General features: G+C 34.8%; 1 protein-coding gene across 4 annotated transcripts in view; it reads right to left on the reverse strand.

Moving 5' to 3' along the window:
* Window positions 1-3,165: 3,165 nt before the first annotated feature.
* Window positions 3,166-19,728, reverse strand: part of SEMA3C (semaphorin 3C) — a 296,048-nt gene continuing 279,485 nt past the window's right edge. For 3 of the 4 annotated variants that reach the window (XM_058524375.1, XM_058524356.1, XM_058524365.1), the window contains 4 exons: window positions 18,141-18,298; window positions 11,984-12,051; window positions 9,679-9,809; window positions 3,166-6,028 (listed from right to left, as the gene is read on the reverse strand). In XM_058524375.1, the coding sequence (XP_058380358.1) occupies window positions 5,615-6,028; window positions 9,679-9,809; window positions 11,984-12,051; window positions 18,141-18,298 (771 nt within the window). In that variant the 3' untranslated portion in view covers window positions 3,166-5,614. Of the gene's footprint in view, window positions 6,029-6,143; window positions 6,229-9,678; window positions 9,810-11,983; window positions 12,052-18,140; window positions 18,299-19,728 lie in introns of those variants that run through there. The other variant, XM_058524386.1, reaches the window with a different exon arrangement.

The raw sequence follows: 19,728 nt of genomic DNA on the forward strand, positions 1-19,728 counted from the left end.
ACATAGCTTTTCAAAATTCTCTTGGGGTGAAATTGAATGCCAAAGGGTGAAATCCACCACTCCAGCTCATGGGAGATCTTTAATGAATAATCCTCGCTGTCAGTGGCTGCAGCAATGAAGAGTGCATTGGGGAAGGGGACGATGAGCACATAGGGTTGTGGGTCCTATATTTCTACCTATCTTCTAGGGTTGTGTCTTGAGAAGGTACAAGATCCTGGAGGGGCAAATAACACACACTTACTTCCTAGTAGTTTTAGGTGGGAACGGCCCTCAGCTTGTCTCCCAGAATGGTGTAAGAAAGAATAGCAGAAAAATTCCTATTCCCTAAGTGTCTTTGGACATAGTGGAAAGCTCACCTGCCACGGAAGGATTTTGCATCAGCAACAAGGGACAGCTCAGAGGACACCTGTGAACCGATGGCAAAGGTTAAATAGAAAAATGATAACACCATAGATGCCAATACAGATAAAGGACATCAAATAGCAGTTGACCAATTTAGATGCAATCTGAGGTAAAAAAGAGACAACTGCTCAAATACTTGAAAGATATAGTTTTGCGTTCCTGATGGAAAAATAATAGCATACACTTATTGAGCTTTTACTAAGCGTCAGGCACTATAATTCCACATGTATTATCTCCTTTAATTCTCACAACTACAACATGTGATAGATATTATGATAATTCAAATTTTAGAGAAAGCAACAATTCATCAAGAAGGATGTAATCTTCCCAGGTTATATCATTTATAATCGGAGAAGCTGGAATGGGAACTTGAAGCAGAAACTGAGATTCATTTTGAAATAATAAATAAATTGAACGTAGCTGGTTTGCGGATTTGGGTGTGCATAATCCGTGGATATAACACACATACATCTGCATAAGTAAAAACATCACTGGGACTCCACTGAATATCTTAGGCTGATGTGGCTTGGGTAGCATCTCCTCAGTGTTTTGTTTCTCATGGCTGCTTTTCCTACTCATGAGTCAAGCCAATTCTCAACAACAAACCACAGCTCACAACTGCCAGTTCACATCAACTCAAAAGAAGATACTTGGAAGGTCTAAGTTCTCTGATTGATGAGCCATGATGTAGCAGAGAAGGGAAGATGATTATTAACCCCTCACTCCACTCCCCCCCCAGCACAAATCAGTAACAGGAAAAAGATAAAACAAGGAGTTATAAGTTATTTTTCCTACATAGAATTGTAGAAATAACGTTTTGAAAAGACCTAAGAAAGTAGGAAATTCCTTTCATCTTATTGTATCCCCTCATGAGCCAAGGATCATATGTATATTAAAAAATATCCAGAGAAACAATAGGCATGACTTTTATTTTCATAATAATTCCATCATATATGCATTTTGCCACGCAGAAGTCAATATGTTTTTGATCTGATAAAATGTTTTGATGATATTTTTGTATAAACAGTTGATAGGAAAAAAAACACTTAAGGAACAGAATTCATCTTGCTTTTGTACTTGGAGGTTGAGAGGTAACCTTACATAGAATAAACAGTTTTTATGTGTGTGTTATAATATCATTCTTCAACAGCACTTTACGTAAGTAACACTCAAGCACGGCAACATAATAGCCCTGAGAAATATACAATTCAAACTGTGTGGAAAGTATTATTTAACGAGGTGAATAGACAAATACATTAGTCACTAGAATGAAGATGGCATTTTCTTACCTTGGAGCTAGTTCTTCCAAGTCTCAATACCTGTGCACTAGGAAATTATCAGTTATGAAAACATAAAAATTGAAATATATACCAGAGGCCCCTTACGAAAAACAATTTATCGATGATGAAGTTCACTGAATGGCACATATATAGAATTTGTTGCAATTTGCTTCGATTTTGCAGATGGGCTGTATTCTTGTGCAAAAGGTGATGGGATAAAATGATGGTGGGGTAAACTCTAAGGAAAAAAAATTATTTTCCACAATGGTGTTCCACAGCTTTGTCATGATGCATAAAATTCAATGAAATTCTCAATACTCAATTAAGCAAACATTTTTACTTAGTCTGTTTATTTCCTTGCCTGGACTTAACTTTTGTACAGGCTTAACTATGCTGCAAAACAAGCTGTAATGTCTCTCTTGACATTAGCTAGAAGAATAGGTATAGGAAACTGTCATCTTTTTCTTAAATTTTTTTTCACTTAGGTAGGAGACATAAGGCATCAGAAATGCATTACAATTATAAGAAATATATTAAAATTATTTTAAAGTTAAGTTGAAATATAAGCAAAGGAGATACTGAGAAATAATGAGGCAATTAGCGAGTAGCGCAGAATCATCAGATTGGAAGATTTGTTGAGATAACTTTTAATTTTTGTTATTTCTTTTTTCTCCACTCACATTACTCCAGATTGAAAGCCCAGAAGTAGACAGAAGAAACCTCTAATACTTCTGTCATTCAAATGTGTTAGCAGAATTATGAGTTAACCTGTGGCTCTTTTCCCCTAAATTTTATAATGGTTCCTTTTACCTGCTAAGGTGTTATCTGATCCACTGCCTGCAGGATCCCCAACCTGGACCATTGGCATTTAACTTGACAAAGAACACAACGGAAAGATTCCTTCCTATTCTAACAAGATTTCACTTTCTACATAAAGAAAATATTAAGACATTTATTGAATACTTACTGTATCATATGTTCTGTCCTAACACTTTCCTGGTATGAACTTGGGCAGAGAAGTAAGGCAGACAGAGATTCAGCAACTTTCCCAAGATAAGATAGTCAGCTTGGATTCAAATACAGGCAGTTATGGCCCCAAAGCCAAGCATCCCTAAACTATACCTTTTTTCCACCATAGACAACATGGTCTGAATAACTATCTACAGAAGTGAGTGGATGTACAGTACCCCTGAAAGAGAAAACAAATATGAATTTGCTTGCATATGTATAAAATATCATGAAAATACACTTAGAAACTGACGGCAACATAGAAACAACACATAGAAACGAGGCATAGTGGTACCAGGACAGTTTTCTCTATGTACATCCTTCTGGAAGTTTGAATTTTGAAATATCTAGACGCATTACTTTTACAAAAATGGATAAATAAAACATAAAAGAAACAACTAGAAGATTCAGTAGATTCTACCACGTCAACAAGCAATTATAAACCTGACATTAAAAACAAAAGTTAAAGACATCCTTGGGGAATTAAACATGTTTTATTTTGCCAGGCAAATGATTTCTTCAAGATCCAATTAAATATTAATGCGCTAACTACATTGAGTTTGCTTTCTTACACAGAGTGAACATTCACTGTAATGACAGTTTCATCATGCTAAAATCTATTCACAAACCTACACTTTGAAAAAAAGTGCATTTCTAGGAAATTTTATGTACAATACAAATGGGAAACATATTAAGTCACCGAATTGTCAAACTATGCAAAATAAAACCAATCAACCACAAACATTCAGTATACGTTAATGATACTTTTGAGAAAGAAAATTTTCTTTACATTTGGCTGTTATGTTCAAGAAGGATTTCTATAATTTTAAAAGAAAAGTAATAAAAATATATACAATTTAACAACGTTCAAAGGAGAAAGTATTAAATAGCACAAATAATATTACAAAACTAAACACCCTATTGTCTATCAGTTTGGGTTTACATGAAGCAAGGGGACCTGTGTAGTTACCCTATCCTCTGACCCTGACACAACTTGTCTCTCAACTCTGTACATAGAAGAGATTGGCCTTAAACGCAGAAGATGGTTTTAGCTCTACACACATTTTTATTTGTGCACATAGAGGAGAAATGAAGACGTTTAGTTACACCCTTTAAGCAGGCAAGCAATTTGTATAATAAGCTGCTTTAAAGCTACTTCAGAATCACACACATTTGGAACAACAGCTTCTATTTAACAGGTTTTTTTTTTTTTTTTGAATGAACATTATTTATATTGTGTATTTTCACTGCCTCCTCCATTGAGGCCTCTTAAAATATCACGATTTACCACCACTTAAATAATAAATCATATTCTTAGATTCGGTTAATGATTACATTCATTTTGACAATGATTTTAGTTCTTGGAGCTTTATACTGCAGTTGCCTAAAAAGGTGATAGATCGACTTTGATTACCTTCCTGTTAACTATGAATAAGAATTCTGTACCAGATTTCAATTAGGTCTATGATACAATTTCTGTTTGCACCTGGAACATGAAAATAAATTTAAAAGTAAATAAAACGAAAGATCAAAAGTTGTGTTTTTAAAAGAAATATGAGAATATGAAGAAATCTTTCATATTTATCCCATCTAATGGTTATTTGAAGTAAAAAATTCAATATTAAGTTATTCTAATAAAATGATCCAAACATACAATTAGAAGATTATTTTATTCATCAAAACTTACCACATTTGTGTTTCTATACCACTGAAAATAATGCACCAACATTCTTTTAAAAGAAAGTATGTCTATTTTTATTCATATTAGAATTTTTTTTTCATTTCTCCACAAAATGAGCACCTCTCCAGTGCACACAAAAGCTCATAAAAAAATGACCTGGTGACTTAAAAAGCAGTATGATATCTGAGGTTGGGGAATAAAAAACAATGTGTTAATCATCAAAATTAATTATTGAAGTTAAAAACTAGTCACACTTTTTTATAAACTTCTCTTAACAAAATTGCATTTTCTACTTTGTTTTTTCATTTTTTTCCATTTTCATGGTTTCACCCCTCACACTCAAGTTTGATATTTCAAAAATTTTTCTTCTCATATTGTTTAATCTGCCCCACAGATTAGAAAAGTAGAACAAACACAGTAATCAATTAAACAACATAAGATTATATTCTCTGAGTCTAGAATAACTTAAGTAACTTCCAAAAAAAGAAAGTGCTTTTGTTTGGAAGACGATAACATAAGAATATGAACTTAAATCCTTCAGCGACATAACTCCAATTAAAGATGTTCATGGTGAGGGTCATTCATTTTATCTTCCTGAAACAAGGAACAAAAATCAACGACAGATACCAGCAACTGACGGTTTTTACAATCTTAAAGTAACCAATAATACATTCCACTGGAAGCATATAAACTCCTCGCTTTCTCTTTATGAATCACTCATGTCTTACACGACTCCTAAATGCCCTCTTCCTTGTCTTTTTCCTATGTTACATTTCTTTTGACAGCTACTCTGTCACACGCATTTATACAACTTTCACCATGTAAAAGTTGTTAACCTGGCATTTGCTTTCATACATAAAAATCACTGACAATTAGAAATCTAAACCCTTAAAGCAAAGAAGGAAGATCATAGGGTTATGGCCCTTGTTCAATTAAGGGATGTAAGAATTCTAGTTTTATAGCCGCCATATTGATTTTGAAGAAAAGGTAAATAAAGATATAAATAAAATCTGGCTTAAGTTAAATATTTATATGCACCATGAGGACCATGACATGTCTAGTGCTAGTCAATACATACAAGAAAATGCATGCTCATTTCAGTTCACGTAACACTCACTTCAGGAGTGAGTAACCACCTTTCTCAGGAATTTTCCATGGGTAAAGCATGAGATTCTTTGCTCAAAATTTGATCATTGAAGACAGACCATTGCTACTGGAAGCATAAGCCCCATGTAAGAAAACATTATGATTCTGGCAACTGATTCCTCCTGTTTCTACTTTTCCGGCTATTGATGAGAGCCTTTAACTTGCCGTAGTCCCCCCTCGTCTTCTGGGATTCTTCTCCCTGTTGATGTTGCTGTCGAGTGTCCTTGCAGTACTGATTAATCATCTGCATTTCTGAGTGGCTGAATGCTCCCATGATGTCCTTCGGGTGGAAGGGTAAAGCCCTCACAGAGCTGGCCCAGGTCCATGGGGACCACTTGTCTGTCACAACAGCCACCATTTCGGAATCTAAAACTTTAAAGTTGATCTTGGCTATGGTCTGCTTGAAGCTATTTTCTGTTGCAATGCAGTGATACAGTCCTTGGTCAGAATCCTGAACGGAGCGGATCAGGAGTCCTTGTGACGTGGCTATGATTCGTTCATTCAGCTTGACCTGAAAGAGAGACGTCAAAGTTTCAAAACACAACTCTCTAACGCCTAAAAAGATATGACCAACATACACGGAGTATTGTTGACTTGCACAAATTTGACAAAAGCAGTGAGTATTAATTAGCTTCCATCTTAGTGGACACAAATGCTTGGTCAATCTCATTGCCTATTTTTTGCACAGATCTTGTCTCAGGGGCACCGAATCTATTAAAGAAAGGGTGAAGTTATCATCCATTTTGCCAAAAATAGCTTAAAGTGTATCCCTTTTGGATAGAAGTAGTTTCTCCACATGTAAGCCCAGAGTTTTGGTTACTTTTGGAATGTGAGTCATAGTCAATATATATAAATGAAATTCACAGATAATTTAAAATATCTATTTCATCCTAGAGTTCTTACCTTTTATTGTAACAAAAATACTCACTTATTAGTAAAAACATGAAGCCACAATTAAAGGGTTGAATTCACCTTTTTCGGTGAATAAATGAATATTCTCCTAATTAAAAATTATATAAGCAGAGGCAGAGTTTTGAACATTATCAAGGGATGTTTCCAATTATCCCAAACTAAAGAACAACTAAGAATAAGCTGGAGTGTCATTGTCTTGTAAGTCTTCTAAGTGGTTTTACATCCCATGGAAAGGTAATAAAAAGCTATGAGGTTAATATTTAATTATTTTACAGGCTTCTACTGAAAAACTATCATTTGGTGGATATCAGCTAAATGCTTGAAATCCATCTTCCTTACAGTTCCAGCTACAGCATTGTCAACGAACAGATAAAAACCTAAGATGTAAGAAGTTCCCTGACGTGTATACTTTGGAATGCTCTTTCACCGAGGAAAAAAGAAATTTGATCCAAATCAAAATAAAGGAACGCAAGTGAAATGTTTTTCTAAATGGTAAATTTCTGTGCAATTACATATTTTATTGTTAATGAAATCCAAATCAAAGATAGGTTGTTTCAAATAAAAAGTAACCCACATGCAAAAGCACAAAGAGGCAACGTGTAGTATTGAAATACAAATAGAATAGAACTAAAAAAGAGAGATGAGAAGGAGGTAAGGACTGAAATATATAAAGTTTTGATGTTAATTTAATTTTTAAATTAAATTTAAATGTGCTCCATTTAAATAGTTTAAATGTGCCTCAGAAATAGTTTAATGTAGAAATACATTCAAAAATGAAAGAAAAGAAAGCTTTTTCCTATTTGTGCAAAATTGGGAAAAACTTTGGAGGCCAATTTGATAATATCCACATAACATGTATATAATATGTGGTGCAAAAATTTCATGTCCAGGAATTTGTATAGAAGATATACTCTCACAAGTATGCAAATATTCATTTACATGATGTTTTCAATAGGAAGAAAAACAAGAAATAACCTAATCAGTTTTAAAAAATTAAGGTACATTCATACAATGGAATACTATGCAGCCAATAAAAATGAAGTAGCTCCATGTGTACTGATATTCAAATGTGTGTGTGTGTGTGTGCGCGCACATGTGTTAGAGAGAGAGGGAGAAATAGGAAAATTATGGAGACTATTTGGAGGAATATACAATGACTGAATATACAATTCTTGGTAGCTTTATACTCTGGGAGGTGGGAATAAGTATTGAAGTGGAGGCAGTGAGGGCTTTTAGTCTTTACCTTATGCTATTCAGTATCAATAATTTGCATTTTTCTCCACTAGCTTTTACCATTTGTCTTACTTTTTTTAAAAAAAAGTTCAATATTTAGTTATCATTACTATGAGAAATAAGTGTATGTTTGCCTAAACTACTAAGGAAGACTTAGTATAAATTTAACAAAATATTGATAGTTTATTCAACTAAACTAAGAATGAGTGAAATTGTGCTCTTCTTAAATTCTGGACAGAATAGATTTTCATAATTATATTAGAGTTAATTTTTTCATAATCTTAAATTATAGAAGTCTTATGTTTTTGAGATTGGAAGAAAAACCAAGATAGTAATATTTGAGTCTCCACATTCTTGAGCATTCTGAAATAGAAATTAGAATAATCACAAAAGACATTAAATTTATAACACATTCCATGTTTAATTTCATTTCTTAATTTCTGTGGCATGTATTCAAGCCTGTATATATTAATTTAATTTTAAATAATATAAATTATATTCACTTATTGCATATTATTCTATTGAACTTTCTACTGAATAAAAGAAAAACATTTTCTTCATGTTAGATAATCCCTGTTTGAGTTTTACATTTCCAGTTCACATATATACATACAGACTTTCTCAGGAAGGATGGTTCACGACCATGTGTCATGCTCCAGCCTAAGAATTCCATTTCAGTATGATAATCATCACCATGCATTATTTCTATCCCAGGTTACTTTTCAAGACAATTATTATTATAATCCACATCCATTCAAAAGAATTTAAAATTAATTAGAGTGTAGAAATTTGATAACAGATTTTGTAGCAAAGAAAATATATCTCAAATAAACAATAATTTTTTATTAATAAAAAATTTTAAAAATATTTTTTTTTGTATCATAGAATTCTGGGGCAAGAAGGGGCCCTAAAGTCCACCTAGCTCACCTTTCCTCCAGACAGTTAAACCTCTTCTTATGCAAGTGGTCATCAGCCCACGGTTTAATATCCACTGACAGGGGACACAATTTCCTAAACAGCTCATAGCATCTTTGGGTGGGCAGGTCTCAGAGTTGGAAAGTATTTTCTCATATGGAGCCAACATTCTGTTCAGTAACTCTGACTCAGTGTCTGTGTTCTATAGCCTGGGATTGTGTTCACTCTACATAGCCCTAATTAACTTAAGATGTGGTACCAAAACTGCCCATTCTTGCACATAAATGCAAAAGGCTCCATTTTCCCCTTTGCTCCATCAGGCTTCATGATGTACTGCTAACAGCATCACATCTTAGACTACTCTAAGGCTTTATATATACATACACATTTTTCTTCTTCGTCTTCTCATTTATCAAGATAGCATGACATCAATATTATGGAATTCATTGTTTATAATATTTCACCCTATGCTGTTTTACAATGTTTCCCTTTTAAAACAGCTCTTTCCAATCAGTGAAAGGTTAATGTAAGTGTCCTTTTATTTGAAAATCTAGTATTTTTTCCATATCATTAAAAAAAGGCAATGGTCCCATAAACAATGATTCCATATATTACCTAACCAAAACCCAAGAGTTATGAATAATAAAGCAGTGGAAACAGATTACCACACAGCAGAAAAATGCTCTTTACCATAAAGGTTATAGTGTAGCATAATTCCTTGCTGAAGAAAATGGAACTTGTTTTAAAGCCCCTTTTATCTTGTGAATCACACAAAGGTGCTGTTGTGTGAGAACTTGGCTTCTGGATCTGCACACATCTTGTTTCTTTTACAAGTGCTTGCTGATGTCAATACCTTGTCTGAGCGCCCAAGCTCTTGTTTCAATCACCGTGTTCCAGAGGTGAGCAGGCAGAGAGGATTTCTAATTAATCCATCAGCTGTGTGGACAAAGGATTTAAAGAAGGTGGCACTTGTCATCCCAAAGACATAAAAGGATGCTCATATGCCTTTCCTTTTTCGTTTGATCTGAGCCTCACTGAGGGACAGTGATTTAACGCCCTTTCCGAAGCCCTCATTGATTGCTGCTCTGCTCAGTCACTCACCTCTTTCCTCCTGTCTTTGTCTTTCTGTAACAACCACTTGACAGATGCCTGCGGAGACTTGGGGACACACTCAAGGAAAGTGGTGTTATTTTTCACTCCATACTGAACAATTTCAGCTGCATTTCTATATGCTGAAAAGCAAAAATAAAAGGAGAGAGAGAAACAATGGAATTTAGAGCATGTTCTCCTATAGAAATATTTATTTCCCTGTAAAATTGAGATCAACTATGGCGACTCTCAGAAGGCGGTCTTAATTATTTAACGGACTATTATATATTGTTCACCTGTTGTGTTTAATCTGAAGCGGAGAGAAAGACGTAAAGGAATCAGTATTTATTCAAGAATTGCTCTACACCAAGGATTGCACTTAATTTTTTAAGTATTTTTTAAGTATAAATTAATAATTTAATTATTACAATGTCCTTGTGAATTAGGTTGTCTCAGCTTTTCATAGTTGAGCAAACTGAGGCTGTGAGTTATAAGGAAATATATCCTAGTTAAAGGGTTAGTAAGTGGCAGGCAATATTGAAGCCAGGTTCATCCCACCCCTAACTCCCTACTCAACATGGTAAAGATGAAATTCAGAAGCACCGGTAAAGGCAGAAAGCAAGGTGTGGCTGCAGTGGGTAGCAGTGGCTGAGAATACAGTCTCTGGAATCAGAGGTACCTGGGGTAAAATCCTGGCTTCACCAATACTGGCTGTGTAGCTTTAGACAAGTTACTTAATCTCTCTGTGTCTCAGTTTTACTCGGCTCTAAAACATGGATTATAATATTTTCATACAGGTTCTTGACTGAAATTCTTAAATTAAGAAGAGCATTTAGTATAATCATGTAGTAGCTTAGACATGGACAGAATCCTCACTCATAAAGTAGGAACAGTGATAGACTCTACTGTTGTAGTTTCATGAGTGTTAAGTGAGATAATTCATGAAAAAGCACTCCGCTCGGGTTCTGACACAAAATCAACCTGGATGCTGCTTCATCATTATCTCCACTGTCAACACTCTTACCGCTAGGACTACTACTACTAATAATGGGAATTGACACACAGATTTATAAAATACTCAGTAAACAGAGAAATGGTAACCCGGATTTATTCCCTTAATTAGATGTATGGAACAATTAAGCAAAATGTGTCTGAATTTTCTCCTTGTAGGTAGCATACTTAGTGACAGAATGTCATTCTTTACCAAAGAAAAGCCCAGACTCAAAAAGATTAGCAATCGGAGTCTCAGTGTTAATTGCTAACAACACTACATCTGTAGCACCTTGGTGAGCCAGGAGGAAGGTGAGACTGGAGAGACATCTGTGGGTGGGGTTGAGATTGGGGGAGGAGATTAGTGGGAAAGTGTGATAACATGATATCTCCATGTCAGGATGGGAAGAAATGGATTAGGTTAATTGTAAGACACAAGGCAGGACTGTCAAAAGTATATGGAATGGTTATGAATTGTAAAACCAAGGTCCTGTAGTACACTCATGTTCAGAGCAGGATCATTCACAATAGCCAAAAAGTGGAAGCAACCTAGTGTCCAGTGATGAATGAATGGATAAACAAAATGTGATATAGACATTCAATGGAATATTTTTCCACCTTCAACAGAAAAGAAGTTTTGACACGTGTTACAACATGAATGAACCCTGAAGAAGACATTATGGTAAATGAAATAAGCCAGTTTCAAAAGAACAAACATTGTATGAGTGCACTTATATGAGATATCTAGAGTAGTCAAATTCACCGAGGCAGAAAGTAGAACAGTAGTTGCCAGAGGCTAGAGAAGGGCGAATAGGGAGTTACTGTTTAATGGGTACCTCCCTTCATTTTAGGAAGATAAAAAAGTTCTGGAGATGCACGTTGGTACTGTTTGCACAACAATGTGAATGTACTTAATACCACAGAACTGTTCATTTTAAAATGGTAAATTTTATGTTATATATATTTACCACAATAAAAGACAAACAAAGCACTATTCTATTTGTTCTTCAGTGGTAAATTTTTAAAAAGGCAAAATTTTTTTTCTTCGGAAAGAAAATAACAGCTAAGAAAATCTGTAATTACCATCTATCTACGTGAAAGACCTACCAACAAACATACCCAAGGCATCTGTGTTCCCAGACATTTGTTTTTCTTAGTATACATACAAATAATATTTAGTTTTGAATTTCCATATATGAATACCAATAATTTTTATAGTGGCTCTTTCTTTAAAATGAAAGATTTAAATTTATTACGAGGTTTCCCTTACTGAAACGAGATATGGAGTATTGTTACTCTTTACTAAGTTTGACCTTTGCTCACTAACCTTTTAGATTAAATCCTCTGCATTGAGTCAACGGATTTCCGTGTCTCACATCTTGTCTTCGGCTCCTCCTATAAGTAAAGAAATACGTAAAAGTGACTTAGAACTAACATCCCAAATTACACCACATTTAAAAGACTGCGTTTTTAATTATACAATTTGTTGATTGCCTTTTCATAAAGAAAAGAGGTCTGATTATCTGACATAGCTATCTGACATTTCTTATTCAATGCTTCAGTGATAGGGTGTGTACTTAACCTTGTTTCAATCTGAATTAATTCAGTCTCTCCCCAACTACCACTTGTGATAGAATGGCTATGAAACTCCTATTATGTGCATTTCCTGGGTAAATGCTAGATTCCAAATTAATAGTGTAAATTTTTAGTTTAGAGACATTCATCCACAATTTTCTAAGATGATAACCTCCAAAGCATAAACTCACTAGCATCTTCCTTCTTATAAATTTTTTTCATGAATAAACATAATTTTCTTACAAAAGTCAACACTTTCTAACACTGTCCAGATATGTTAAAACTTTTCTGAAACAAGTGATACAGAGATAGAACGTGGACATTTAAGATAAAGTTAAACAAAATTGTTCATTTACTAGAATAAGCATTTTACTTCAAATTTTTATTTTGAAAAATGTCAAGTCTACAGAAAGTGGATCTATAAGTACAATGAACACTGGTATACTTAGATTCATAAATTGTTATATTTTGACATATTTATTTTTTCTTTCATATGGAAGTATGTCATCATGTGTATACTGTGTATGCACATATATGAAAATCTTTAGAAAATAAATTGCAGACATGATAATGCTTCACTCAAATACTGTAGCATGTATCTTCTGAGAATAAGTAATTTTCCTACATACAACAATATCATTATTATACTAGAGATATTAATATTTATTCAATAATATCATAGAACACAGATTTTATATTAAAATTTCCCTAACTTTCCCAAAAATTCTCTTATGGATTTTTAAAAGTTTACTCTGGGGGCCAGCCCCGTGGCGTAGCAGTTAAGTTTGTGTGCTCAGCTTTGGCAGCCCGGGCTTTGTGGGCTCAGATCCCGGGCGCAGACTTCTGCACCACTTATCAAGCCATGCAGTGGCGGCGTCCCATATAAAGTAGAGGAAGACGGGCACGGATGTTAGCCCAGGGCCAATCTTCCTCGGCAAACAGAGGAGGATTGGCAACAGATGTTAGCTCAGGGCTAATCTTCCTCACACACACAAAAATAAAGTTTACTCAGGATCCCATCAAAGTTCATTCATGGCATTTAGTCATTATGTATCACTGGCTTAAACATTTCAAAAATTTAGTTACATTCTTTATAAGCTGGTTATTATTAAAAAAATGTTTTCAGTTCTTTGAATACTAATTATTTAATTTCCTGAGTCTTAGATTAACTATATATATTAGTTTCAATTGTGTTACATAGTGAAATAAATCAAAATAGACCAAGCAAAATTCTCTTAGCAATGAATTGTGGACATGAACGTTGCTAAAAGAAAGAAGGAAAGGAATTCGTTTTAAATATTGGGAGTACCGGGGTAAATTGATTGTTTACTATCAATGCTGAAAAGTGTATCTGAATGAGCATATCACTTAACTGGGTTAGTTGTTAAGTTTCTTAATATTTTTAACCTTACAGATACATTAAAATATTCAGTAGGAAGAACAGAAATATTAGAATCACACAGAGATTTTCAAACTTACAAAGCAAAACTAATCTCAAAGTCATTAATAATGAAAATAATTCGTTTTAAGGTTATAGCAAATAATTAATAATTTATGTATTCAATGGATCATATACATCTATTTATGGAAATACAGGCATAAAATTTTGTGTCATTTAAATATTTTTTTCCAAAAAAGTCACAAGATCCTTATTCAATTATATATTTCTATACAACCACACAAGCACACACAAACTAGTGGAAGTCACGCTTGTCTCAGGAAATACGATAAACACTGTACTCTAGAGTAGCTCCCACACCAGGTTTTTACTGTGCTGCACTTGCTATATTGTGATGTCACAGCGTCATTTACTACCAGCCAGCTTGTGAGTGTATATTATATGAGCACCACATGAGAGTTTCTATGGCTGAACTGGTCATTTTCAGCCATCTAGACAAGCAGTATCACTCACAATGGTTAAATTTATTGTCCTGTGATCAGCACTATGTTATGGTTTACTCATGTACACGAACCCTCAGGCTGGGCAATCTGAATTTACAGTATCACATAGCTTCCAGACATTCAAATACAGAAAAACATTATTATGGCTTGGCTTGAATGACGAGATCAGCAAGGCAGCCATCTGAGCCTTTAGTATGTGTAGATTCCCTTTAAGACATTCATACAGCATTGCGAAAGCGTGCTGGGAGGCAAAGTCATATCATATTGCATGTAGGATTTGGGATTTGGCTCACTTTGCCAATGTTTCCTCCATTATAGTCTATTCCTTTGGATAAACAATGAAATCATTTTCTTCTTGTATAGAAAACAGATATTTACTTGAAGATTTAACTGATTATCTTGTCTTAAAATAAAGCTTCTAACTACATGTCTGAATCTAGAATAAATAACATTGGAGACTAAACTGCAATATTTGATACAAATGCACAAATATTTAAGATACTTGAGGGTGAAGAGGAAAAAAATGCTTATATTGTTTACTATGAACAAATTTCTTTAAAAAAAGAGAAACTACTGAGCCAATGATATTTAACAACTTTATTCTGTCAAAGTATGGACTCCATTGATTTCTGGGTATAACTGTACTTCCATGTTTCTATACAAAGGACATGTTTCTGTTTTTCATTCCTATGAATTCCTCTAAGTGATCTTGGTTTTCCAGCTAAATAGACAGTGCGATTGGAATAAAACCAGGTAAATTAACGCTATTAAAGAAAATGAACGTGGAAAATACTCCAAATGATCATTTTCATCATCACTATTTAATCTCTAAAGAAAATAAATACTACTTATGGTAATTTAGAAAATAGTTCATTCATTCAGCAAACATGTTTTCTATTCACTAAAAGGACATGCTTAACCTAGTTTGGAAATAATTTGGAGAATTTAAATAGTATAGATATTTTGAATGATATTTTGAATGAAAATTCCAGTATGCTAATCAAAGATGAGTATGGGGAGGCCAAGGCATACCTTATGGACATATTGCATTTTTTGGCTCTTTGTGTTAGAATTAAGACACTGCTGGAGATCATCAAGATAGCTCTTTGCATGGCTACTATTTTCTTTCTCAACCTATGACACATGGTTTAATACCAGGCACGATATTGTAACATTAAAGAACTGCAGGGTAGTTTCAGTTCTTTGTTGGTTACAAGGATACGATTAAGACCATGACTGGTGGCATTAGGATGACCATGTGGAATCTAATTTAAGTACACATCTTAGAAAGGATAACCAGGGTTGTAATAGGTGGGAGACTATGAGAATAAATGAGTAACTCATATTTCAGCAGACACTTCTAAAATGTAAAAAAAAAAATCTCAAATATGCCATGATAGTCTATGTATAATATGGAATTTTGCTTGAGAAATAATCTTTGTTAAATAAAAATGCTTGTTGGCCAAAGCCAAGGTCTGAAAGTTCTGTAGGGAAGAAGTACTGACTTCCAATTCCTCATGTTATAGAAGAGGCTGGGATGCCTATAGGACCGTGGTGAGATTCACTCTGTGGTCACTTCAGCTTCCTTCAGCACTAAATCTGTTCAATAGAGTGAAGATTGTAGTCCAGGTGTTAGCAATGCCAATTTTTAGAGCTGCTTACTAAGAGAAAAGCATTGCCTTACAAAAAGTTATGGCAATAATTTCTAAATATCACTGGTATAATAATTGAAAATGCAAAACAAATCTGGTAGAAAATACCAACAGTGGCCATAAAAATCATTTTTTTAAATTTGAGATTACATGTGCTTCCCTCATAATTGTGTCTGGGTTCAGACCTCCAGCCCCAGGCAAAGACAGAAGATCTTAGAGTAATGAGGTCCAGAAATTCTACGTAGAAATCAAAGGGGGCCATAGACCTCCTGACTAAATTTTTAAATGACGTGGAGGAACATGGGGTCTTTGAACACAAATACTAAAGACTCCAGGTTTAAAACGTGGGAGTTCTCTTCATATCTCATGCTCTTAAATACAGAAGACTCAAATTATCCAGCCCAGTCCACTGCTCTCTCCAGATTCATATTTCTAACTGCCTACTCAACATCTCCACTTGAATATCTCATAGGCATCATTAACTTAACATCATCTTTCTCCCCACAAACCGGCTCCTTCTGCAGTCTTCCCTTTCTCAGGAACTGACATCTACATATTTCCTAATGTTCAGTTCTAAGAACTTGGTTCATTTTTGAGATCTCTATTTTTCTAACACCCCACATCTAATACATCAGCAGATTCTGTGAACTCTGTCCAGAATCAGACGACTTTTCACCACCTCCACCTCTACCATCCCTGTGCAAGCCACCATTGCATCTCACCAGGATCATCATCCCAGTAGCCTTCTAACTGCCTTGCAGCTCCTGCCTCTCCTTCCCCTATCCTCATCCTACCCCCGGGCTACAATGCCAGCCAAACTCAACTAGAATGATCTTTTTAAATCCAAAGTCAAATAATACCACTCATGGGCTCAAAAACCCTCAGTAGTTTTCCATTTCACTCCAAATAAAAGCCCTTCAATGACTTACAAAGTCCTATGTCATCTGGTATTCTGACCTCTTTTCTTGCTATCGCTCCTTTTCTCTTTCCAGTACAGCTCCGCTAGCTTTGGTGTTGTTTCTTGGGCAATCCTGGCACACTTCACCGTTTAGGATTTCTGGTCCCTCTCTCTGGAATGCTATTCTCTCAAATAATGCCTTGGTGCCATTCCTCATCACATTCAAGTCCTTGTCCAAATATCACATCCTTAGTAAGGCCTTCCCTGACCACTCATTTAACATTACAGCCCCCTGCTTCCCACATGCCCTCTCTCCCTTCTTTGCTCTTTTAAAATTCATAGACTTTACCATTATTTGATCTACTAGAGGGTTTCTTTATTTATTTGTTTATTGTCTGTCTTCCCCCTCTAGAATTTAATAGCCCTTACAACATGGATTTTTGTCTTTTTGTTGTTGCTATTTTTCATGTTATATGCCTAGCTTCTAGAACATTGCCTGGCAAATAATTGTCCCACGGCATGTATTTGTTGAACTAATAGATAAAAGGATCAGAATAATCTTGACAGACAGACGTTCTGGGGTTGTTTTAATCTATCAAGGTTTTTAAAGGCCCATATCTATAACACAGAATAAAAGAGCCATAAAACACCATCACCCCAATGGTCTTACTTGAAGGATCATTGGTGCTCATGGCTGGTCCTATTTGTTCCCTCCTGCTGACCCTAATTTTTATAGGTTTTGGACCTGTCACCATCATGACCCATATCATGGTATGACTGAAAATAGCTGTGACCTTGGCTGACACTTAATTCTGTATATTCTTTGTTCTACAACCAATTTCCCTACTGGTGGTTCCTACTAACTTGGTGCAAGTTGGTTCAGTTTCCTGCCAAGGTTTTTGTTGGATAAAAGGCACTCAGCCCCAGACTGCCTTCTCTCTTAATCTAACCAGCAATCATGTGCTCACCATTCTAAAAGGTAAAGCATGGGCATCAAGGTTTGAAAGCAATTCAGGGTACCCATCCTGGGGCAATGCTCCTGTTGCCTGAACTAGGACAAGCATTTGATTACAGGAGAATTAAGCAGTGTAGGGAAATCCTAGGAAGGTAAGATTTAAGGATATACCAAATCATACAAAAGAAAAAAGATAAAAATTAGGTAATGTGAAACAAAAGTTAAGAGCTACTTGATATTTGTTGGGTCATGAGTGGGGGATTGTGTTGCACAGGAGCTTTAAAGGGAGAAAGGAACTTTTCCAAAGTATAGTACTCTAACATATCTGTGAGAATCTCAAGTCATAAAGCATGGCCGTTGTTTTCATTCAAAGACTATTTGTGGTGCTAAACACAGCCACTTTTAAAGAATACCACAATAGAACTGATTCTAACACTGTGAAGCCCTGCTCCATTGTCTGGTGACATCGATTTCGATCTGCAGCTTAATGTTTAATACTCACCGCTTCCCGGTTGGGTAGAACCTAGAGCAAGAATGGCCGTCCCAGGCACAGTAAGGGTCCCTTGCCAGGCAGCAGTCAGCACAGGCTGTACCGTAGATGTGGCAGCGATGCAGGGACACTTGGGAAACCCCTTCATTGGAGCTCACATACAACTGTTGCTATTAGAGGAATGACGATGATTTATTTCAGATGTGGAAGTTAAAAGAAGACTTTCAGCAGGAACACATTATAACATATGCCCATAAACCCTTGGATTCATTTTGAAATAGACTAAAAACGAGAAGCAAAGTACAGAAGGGTATAAAGCCAAAATAAATAGAATTTTTCTACGTTAATATGCCTATAACATTACCACTTTCCTGTTTAAAAAAAAAGCTCAGAGCACCATGTAGAATGGTAATGTGTTTTAGACATTGGGATTCATTGTTCTCTCAGATTTGAGCTAATATATTACAGACTTAAATTATGATGTTTTCTTTTTTCTTTGAATGCTGTCTCTTAGCAAAGCACAAGGCAGCTTTATTATTCTTCAAGTCTGGCAACCCATCACCTTGTAAATTTGAAAAAGTCAAGTCTAAAATAAAAGGCACTTTTAAGATCAGAAAAAAAAAGGAGATAGTAAGTATTAGATAAAATTTAACAAAGATTTTTTTCACATGCCTTTGAAAGTGACATATTATTCATTATAGCAATTTTTAAATTATTTAGAATATCAGTAGTTATATTTAGACATGTCTTAAAATTCCTGTATGATCCAGCAATCACCCTAAACTAAGTCATAAAGATTTCATCCTCCTTCATTTGTAGGGTGTCAAGAGCTTCTTATGATGTGGCTCTAATTCCTTTAGTTGTTCATAAAACAGTTCTCAGGAGTAGAAGGGATAAGTTTTTAACTGAGACTCTTTATTTTACAAAGGACTGATATTATATAATTCAAGTTAGCATAGAATCTCTAAGCTGGAACCTGAATACATGCACATGCGTGCCTGTGTATACACACATCTATTCATATTCATATATTTATATACATACATGTACATAGACAATTTAAAAATTAAATCAGTGGGGGCACCATTGGTCCACCAGGCTCTGGAAACAGACTTCTGGGATTGCAATCTCAGCTCAACCACAAATTTGCTGGGTAACTTTTTTCAATCTCAGCTTCCTCTTTGGTAAAAGTGGGCTAATATAGAACCTACCCTATAGAGTGTTTGTAAGAAGTAAATGTAAGGGCAAACTCCACATTAAATGCTTAGAATAGCGTCTGGCTCATAACTGCTCAATGAATGTTAAATAATAGAAGTAGTAAATTATCAATTAACAAATTATCAATTTATAAATTTTCAATTCTAATTATTTGAATCACATCTCACTCGATTATGTCTAATGTAAAATATTTACTTTATTCAGATCAGTTAATTTTTCAGAAATTGGGCTGAAAATGATTAATCCTTAGTTGAGACAAACTATATGAAAACAACTGCACATTTTGATGATGATGATTTCTCTAGGAACATTTGAAATGTGTTTATTGAGTACATTAATAAATAATATAGTGAATGCATCAGTTTCATGAAAATATTTTGAG

This window comes from Diceros bicornis, chromosome 3 (assembly GCF_020826845.1).
Source record: "Diceros bicornis minor isolate mBicDic1 chromosome 3, mDicBic1.mat.cur, whole genome shotgun sequence".
Classification (NCBI taxonomy): domain Eukaryota; kingdom Metazoa; phylum Chordata; class Mammalia; order Perissodactyla; family Rhinocerotidae; genus Diceros; species Diceros bicornis.